Genomic DNA, 8,683 nt, shown 5'->3' with positions numbered 1-8,683 from the left:
GTAATATTTATTATTGTAAAGTGTAAATGACAAAAAAAAGTACATATAATAGCCGTATACTATGAATTTATATGTATATAATATGGGTAACTATTTTTATATATTATATAAAAAAAGAAAGGAAAAAAAATAAAAGTTAGGAAAAATGTGTGATTAGGTGCTGTGCTCCTGTACCATGGGCCTGTTTGGTGTGTGTGAGTGTGTGTGTGTGCGCGTGTGTGTGTGCGTGTGCACGCACGTTTTAGCTTTCCAATCCATTCGTCCCCTAAAAAGATTGGCCGTGGGGCCCTCAGTCACCCCGGGGGCCCATGAGGTCTCCTCATATTATGTATCTATAGAGCTAATAAGGGGTCCATGTGACTACCGACCCTCCTAGACCTTCTGGTTCTTCAGCTGGTGGGCGAACCAGTCCAGGCCCTCCTCCAGGCCGCGGCCGCTGGTGGCGCAGGTGGCCTGGATGTACCAGTGGCGCTGGCGCCCCAGCGCCTGCAGCGCCAGCCGGTCGGTGACCTCGGCGGGCGTCATGGCGTCGGGCAGGTCCTGCTTGTTGGCCAGCACCAGCAGCACGGCGTCGCGCAGCTCCTCCTCGGCCAGCATGCGCTGCAGCTCGTCGCGCGCCTCGGCCAGCCGCGCGCGGTCGCTGCTGTCCACCACGAAGATGAGGCCCTGCGTGTTCTGGAAGTAGTGGCGCCACAGCGGGCGGATCTTGTCCTGGCCGCCCACGTCCCACATGACGAAGCTGACGTTGCGGTGCTCCACCGTCTCCACGTTGAAGCCGATGGTGGGGATGGTGGTGACCACCTCGCCCAGCTTCAGCTTGTACAGGATGGTGGTCTTGCCGGCGGCGTCCAGGCCCACCAGCAGGATCCTCATCTCCCTCTTGCCGAACAGGCCCTTGAGGAGGTTGGAGAAGACGTTGCCCATGGCGGTATGGTGGTGGTGGTGGTGGTGGTCGGTTCGGGCACCGGCGGCGGGCTCTGGGAAATATCCCTGGGAGTTGTTTCTTATGTATACGCTCTACTGCTGTCGCACCGAAATGGCGGTTTGTGCAAACCAGTGATGATTATTATTATTCACGTTTGTTTAACCACTACTAGTGGTGCTGTGGTGCTGCGTGCTGCTCTAGTGGCTCACTGTGGTACTGCGTGCTGCTCTAGTGGCTCACTGTGGTACTGCGTGCTGCTCTAGTGGCTCACTGTGGTACTGCGTGCTGCTCTAGTGGCTCACTGTGGTATACTGCGTGCGTGGGGCTCTAGTGGCTCACTGGCGTTCTCCTCTTGTCGGCTATTGAGCGCCTTCTTCTAGAGCGCCTGTTATATGTGTCCGACAGGCCACAGCGCCACGGTGACGTATGGCCGGTCTCCGCGCCAACGCCATGATGCGACGCCTCGGCCCAAATATGGGCATGCCCAATTACGGACATAATAATACTGACGATGACATCATCAGGGAGGCCCGGCTTTGTTTGTGTGTGTGTGTGTGTACCGCATTTGTGATGATTTGATTGGCTTCACACAGGGTGTGATTTAAAAAGATATATAAACAAACGGCTTTCCAATCTATTTGAGGCCCTTAAGAAAATCCAACATGGGGGCCTCTAACAGACAGAAGGCCTCATGAGATCTGCTTTAAAAAAAAGAACAAATAAATCATCACAGCTTTCCAATCCATTGAGGCCCCAATGAGGCTTCAATTGAGGAAGAAATCAAAGACACCAAAACGCTAAAGTGTAAACCGCTCCCCGACCGTCTCCATTGGCTGGCTGTTTCTACAATGTATATTAATAACGTGCTTTATAAATAAGAGTTTATAAATAGATGGATAGCTGGCTCTCTTTGACCTTATTTATTATTCTGTTTTACGCAAATGGAGAAGTTCATTCACTTGTCTATAACTCACCACTCTCTCTCTCTCTCTCTATCTATCTCTGTCTCTCTCTCTCTCCGGTCTCTCTCTCTCTCTCTCTCCGGTCTCTCTCTCTCTCTCTGTCTCTCTCTCTCCTGTCTCTCTCTCTCGTACATGCGAGGCGATATTAAAGTGACTGGAGGAGGAGGAGGTTTTACACAGCATCCCTGTGATAATGATTATTATTATAGATGATATAGAGAATAAATTGGAGAAGAGAAGTTCATGCACGTGTCCGTGATGATATTTAGAATATAGAAAGATATTATAAAGTGAGAGATAATTCTATATCCCTGAATGGCAGAGAGATGATTCTTCAAAGTGATTATAGCCACTCATCCATTCACATGCACCTCCTCTTAAAATAATTCTATAGTGAATGGCAGAGATGAGAGAGAGAGAACTGTGTGTGTGTGTGTGTGTGTGTGTTGTGAGTGAGCGTGGGGGGGGGGGGTTAAGTAATAAACAAGGTCTCCATGGTGACCAACAGATGCAGCTGCAGCAAAGTGCAAAGTTGAGCGTCAGCAGTGTGTGTGTGATGTGTGTGTGTGTGTGATGTGTGTGTGTGTGTGTGTGTGTGTGTGTGTGTGTGTGTGTGTGTGTGTGTGTGTGTGTGTGTGTGTGGCTGAGCACCAGCAGTAAAGGCCCAGGGAGACTCGTAAACACCAGCAGGCCATGACTTCCACAAATAGATCTCTTAGAGAAAAGAGGAGGGGGGTGGAGGGTGGGGGGGGGTTATATCACACAACACAGCGAAAGAAATGAACACATGAAATTCAAGAATGCATGGAATGCAATACCCTGCATGCATGTTAAACGTAAATGAGTTTACTTTTCACATCGCACTGCAGTATAGCCTACGCACAAACACACACAATCATGAAATGAGTGATGTCGTGTCGATTTAGTTTCGCTTAAATTAGACGCAAAGGACACAAAAACAGCTATATAGCCGAACAAAACAACAAAAGACGGAGAGACCAAGGAAAGCAATGAGCTCCGTTGACTAATCATGTCATCTATGCTCAAAGTGTCTCTTTCTTCTGCCAGAGCTATGGCGTTCTTTTGCTCCGAGCTGTATAGTGTCAAAACACACAAAACAAGCAAATTGAACCGAAATAGATAGCATTGAGAAAAGCTGTGTGTTTTTTTAATTGCGTCCCTAACATGCTACCATCAACGACAGACAGGCAGCAGAACTGCCTATTTTTACGTCCACGTTGAGCGCGTTCTCCTCCAAGCCCAGCCAGCCATCCTATTCATTGCTCCTCATCATCTCATCGTATTATGGTAATAATGGCTAATTTATGCTTCTTGCCGTGCCGGTAAAATCGCAGACGTACAAACCCACCGTGCCACCGCGAGCGCCACGCACCGTGGGCTTGTACGTCGGCTATTTACGACCGCGCGGCGCCGCGGCGTGACGAAATGTAACGTATCGCGGGGCTTAACCCATTCTGGGCGGGAACCCCTTTTGGTGTTAGCATTATGTTATGCTTTAGCTATTGAAAAATAGCAGATCTACAAGCTCGTAGCGCGCCACCGAGTGGCGCCCTACGAGCTTGTAGGTCTGCCATTTTTGAAAAATCGGAAAGAGCGACTGACACGGAAGACATTTTTTAGAATCTGATCTCAGGTCAGAATGGAAAACTGTCGGGATGTAGAAGACATTTTTTTAGAATCTGATCTCAGGTCAGAATGGAAAACTGTCGGGATGTAGAAGACATTTTTTTAGAATCTGATCTCGGGTCAGAATGGAAAACTGTCGGGATGTAGAAGACATTTTTTTAGAATCTGATCTCGGGTCAGAATGGCTTAATCCTCCCGAGCTCATTCCGCGTCCGTCTTGACAAACCCCTGCAGTGTGTCTCCTTTCAAGTCCCGTGGGACGGCGAGTGTGCCATCTTGATTCACGCATCCTGCCAATGGCCCGTAATCCTTCCTTTATGGTGACAGAAAAGGCATCCACTGAGCCCCCCCCCCCCCTCCCCAAACCCCCAACCCCCCCTCCTCCTTTTGACACATACGCTCATTGAGGCCACATCCTCGCCCTCTTTTATGTCATTGTGAGGATAGTGAGCGCACCTCTGCTTTGGGTTTAAAGCTCACCCCACCCTGACCCATCTCCGGCCTGGCTATTTTCCACTATTATTATTATTTATGCAGGGACTCGTCTTTAGCCTTTTAAGCTGGCTTTTTTTTTTCTCCGGGGCTTTTCACTGTGAGGCTGAAAACATACAAATCCCTCCAATCCCCCCCGCCCCCCCTCGCCTAGCACCCCCCCCCCCCCTGCCCCTCCCCCCCTGAAGAAAAAAGAAAACATATGGAGCACTATACCTTAATCAGAGCAGTCGGCCTGTGTCCATACGTGTGTTTGTGTGTGTGTGTGTGACTGTGTGTGCGCGACTGTGCGTGTGTGCGTGCGTGCGTGCGCGCTCGCTCCCGCTCACTAATATTAGAATAATCCCTGGTGATTATGGGAGTGGTTATTAGTATGAATATGGCAGCAGGACCGGGTCGGGCCAGAACAGAGCTGAGCCTGGCCTCTGGTGAGAAACAGATGTCGGCTGACCCACATCTGCCGAGCATGCTGGGACATTGGAGTGTCAGGTCAGGGCCGTGGCGGTCACCTCTGGGACGCCATACGGCTGGCCCCGAAAACATCCTCCTTTTTCAGCTAGTTCAGCCGTCCCCTGAACACCGTCTCAGACTGTGTGAACTGTCTCTCTAGCACCGTTTCTGCTTCTCCCCACTGGTCCCCCGCAGATTACAAGGGTAACCACCTGAGTTCAAACCCAAGGCAAATATCATAGAAAGGGGAATTCTGCTCTCTGCCCAAGGAAGATGTGTTTTATTCGGTCTTGAGGTATAGTCTCACGTATAGCCAGCTGTATCTCCTCCTGCCATAATATGTTGGGTGACATCGATAACCGCAGAGAAATATCCTCCAGCGACAAGTCTATGCCGATGCTGCTTTGAAAACCTGACAAACCTGTTCTAATATGAAGGATCATCCGAAAGTCTTTGCACTTGTTCTGTAATGTTTTAAATCTCCAAATTGTTTCCACCCAGTTCAAGTCCCTACCTTGAATTTAGACACATATCGGTAGCCAGAGATCTCTGACTGCTATGCCATACTCACCCCCTTCAGCCTGGCTCCCGTTGGGATGGGGGGACTGCTATGCCACACTCACCCCCTTCAGCCTGGCTCCCGTTGGGATGGGGGGACTGCTATGCCACACTCACCCCCTTCGGCCTGGCTCCCGTTGGGATGGGGGGACTGCTATGCCACACTCACCCCCTTCAGCCTGGCTCCCGTTGGGATGGGGGACTGCTATGCCACACTCACCCCCTTCGGCCTGGCTCCCGTTGGGATGGGGGGGACTGCTATGCCACACTCACCCCCTTCGGCCTGGCTCCCGTTGGGATGGGGGGACTGCTATGCCACACTCACCCCCTTCGGCCTGGCTCCCGTTGGGATGGGGGGACTGCTATGCCACACTCACCCCCTTCGGCCTGGCTCCCGTTGGGATGGGGGGACTGCTATGCCACACTCACCCCCTTCGGCCTGGCTCCCGTTGGGATGGGGCGACTGCTATGCCACACTCACCCCCTTCGGCCTGGCTCCCGTTGGGATGGGGGGACTGCTATGCCACACTCACCCCCTTCGGCCTGGCTCCCGTTGGGATGGGGGGACTGCTATGCCACACTCACCCCCTTCGGCCTGGCTCCCGTTGGGATGGGGGGACTGCTATGCCACACTCACCCCCTTCGGCCTGGCTCCCGTTGAGATGGGGGGACTGCTATGCCACACTCACCCCCTTCGGCCTGGCTCCCGTTGGGATATGGACTAGCCCCCATTTTAGAACCCGGCTTCATCCACAATTGGAACCTTCCCCTCCTCTTGGCCATGGGAGATTAGACTTCTGGTCTTCATGTAGGAGTGCTCAGCTATGCGTGCACATAAGGCCAGTGAGAGAGAGAGATTTGAGAGTAAATGTCCAGAGTTGCTCATGGCCAAACCCAAGCTGTGGCTCCGAGTTACAGTTTGTGCACTTATTGGAAATGATGTGGTAAACCAACAATGGGAATGAGCGAGCGCTAATTGAATGCAGCTTGCTGGAGGCCCAACGCAGCAACACGACTGTGGGAGAGAGTCCCTGCTCTTATTGTTCGAAAAACCTACTGGAGCGCTGGACATTTCCCCATGCTCCCTGGAGGCTTGAGAGTTTATGGTTTTAGATAGCTGGATGATGACTAAGATACAATGTTCTGGCAGTCGTGTGATCCGTTTCCACACGTGCGCGCGCACAGACACACACACACGCACGCACGCACGCGCGCGCACGTACGTGTAAACACACACACATTCATGCAGACACTGACCACACACGGACACAGTCGCTCAGGAGGAGATAGTCGTATACTAGTTTATTTCCTGTGACAGTCGATCGTCTCCATGGCAAAGTTTAAATGAAAATTGCACTTCTCAATTTTCACATTGTGTTGTTGTACAGTAACGCAAAGTGAAAATTGAAAGGTGCAATTTTACAGTGTGTTTTGCTGTTTCGCAACTCTCTCTCGTCAGGGATGTATACAGGCCCAGAAAAAGCTTTTTAGACCGAGGTTATGCTTCCATTTCAGAGGGTCTGTGTTTACGAGAATCAGGCAGGTTTTTTAATGAGGCTAATAAAAGTTGCAATAACTGTAAGCAGTAAAGGAGCTTGTTTTAAGCCACCCTGAAGTTTACCGCAAGTTTTTATTTTCTTTTTTTGTTAAAAAAAAGCCACGGTACAGTCCTTATGCAATTCTGTAGTTATTGCTAGTATTTTTTTACTTTTATCCTTATTTTTTATCCCCTACCATTTGTTGTGTGTTTTTGTTTTGCTATGTTTTTATGTGCGTATATAGGTATGCGTGTGCGTGAGTGCGTGTGTGTGTGTGTGTGTGTGTGTGTGCGTATGCACGTGCGCGCGTGTGTGTCTAGCCTGGCCACAAAACGCCAGGCGAGGCTATTTTTGTTGTAACATTATTTCAGGACATAAATAATGAAAACATATGTTAATCTAAATAATCAACCTATAAATGCGGTGAAATTCAACATGACTGTCTGAGTGTCTGTGCGTCTTGAGAACCATCTGACTGATGGAGTTGGTGTCATGTTGCTCATGATGACCAAGGGAGTGGTGTGAATGTCTGTTGGATCAGCGAGTGTCCAGAGATATCGATAAATCCACAAATCTTTCTGTCTGTGCCGACTTTAGGCCTATATATGAAGATCCATGTATCTGTATGCTAATTCCCGTATACTATACACAGTGCTGTATGGAGATCCCTGATGTCATTGGTCCGACATGACAACCTACCCTCAAAACCCTAAGCTAACCATAACCGCAAGCATGGAGCAGCGCATGACATGTTCACACAACCTTAACGCATGCTCGCCAACCCTTAACGCATGTTCACCAACCTTAAACGCAATGTTCGCCAACCTTAACGCATGTTCGCCGACCTTAATGTTCGCCAACCTTAAACGCATGTTCACCAACCTTAATGTTCGCCAACCTTAACGCATGTTCGCCAACCTTAATGCATGTTCGCCAACCTTAATGCATGTTCACCAAACCTTAATGTTCGCCAACCTTAACGCATGTTCGCCAACCTTAATGCATGTTCACCAACCTTAAATGTTCGCCAACCTTAACGCATTGTTCGCCAACCTTAACGCATGTTCGCCAACCTTAACGCATGTTCGTCAACCTTAACGCATGTTTCGCCAACCTTAAACGCTGTTCGCCAACCTTAACGCATGTTCGCCAACCTTAACGCATGTTCGTCAACCTTAAACGCATGTTTTCGCCAACCTTAACGCATGTTCGCCAACCTTAACGCATGTTCACCAACCTGTAATGTTCGCCAACCTTAATGCAGTGTTCGCCAACCTTAACGCATGTTCACCAACCTTAATGTTCGCCAACCTTAATGCATGTTCAACCAACCTTAATGTTCGCCAACCTTAACGCATGTTCAACAACCTTAAGGTTCGCCAACCTTAATGCATGTTCACCAACCTTAATGCATGTTCAACAACCTTAATGTTCGCCAACCTTAACCACTTAAACTCCATATGGGTTCCTCTGGGCTCAATGGTGTCTTTTCTGTTTTGTGTTATTGTGGGGAAAGATTTCGCTCAAAATAGCTGATCGACAAGCTCACAAGGTGTCCTGTTGTGAGCTTGTTAATCTGCTATTGTTCAGTGAAAGCCTTCCCCCACAAATCAACACGGATGCAGGGGTTTAAAGTGGTGAACGCATGTTCGCCAACCTTAATCCGGGCGTTTTCCGCATGTCGGACTATTGACATTGACACAAAAGCGCACGCACCCCGTATAACATATAACAGGTACTCCTTGTTGTGAAAAAGGGACCCTAGGGTTCATGTGGTTTAAACAGAAAACTAGCAATTTAGACTAATTGCAACAACTTCCCATATACAGTATTCCGCTCACTTCCCTTCCCTTTTTCCCGAGTCTCTATAGCTGTCTTTTTTCTCTCTCTCATCCCCCCCCCCCCTCTCTCTCTCTCTCTCATCTCTCTCTCTCCCTCTCTCCTCACATCCTCAACATGGAGTAAGGCCTGTGCTCCTCCTCCCAGTGGGGCAGTGCCGTGTTTGATTGACAGCTGGGTCCGGCGTCTTGACACCAGGTCCGTAGGCCCCGTCATCGTCGCTGATCGTCCCTACGCTGTCCCTCAGAGTGACAGCCGCCTGCGGAGCCATT

At 49.6% G+C, this 8,683-nt stretch overlaps 1 protein-coding gene across 1 annotated transcript; it reads right to left on the bottom strand.

Annotated features, from left to right (window-relative positions):
* Positions 1-372: 372 nt before the first annotated feature.
* On the bottom strand, positions 373-924 carry LOC308329697 (ADP-ribosylation factor 1-like; the record flags this gene model as incomplete). Its single annotated transcript, XM_080784194.1, has 1 exon — positions 373-924. The coding sequence occupies one exon, from the start codon at positions 922-924 to the stop codon at positions 373-375; it is 552 nt and encodes a 183-aa protein (XP_080640320.1).
* Between the last annotated feature and the right edge of the window lie 7,759 nt (positions 925-8,683).

This window comes from Protomyctophum bolini (genome assembly GCF_963924005.1).
Source record: "Protomyctophum bolini genome assembly, chromosome: 15".
NCBI classification, from domain to species: domain Eukaryota; kingdom Metazoa; phylum Chordata; class Actinopteri; order Myctophiformes; family Myctophidae; genus Protomyctophum; species Protomyctophum bolini.
This window is presented reverse-complemented; position numbering and strand designations above follow the sequence as displayed.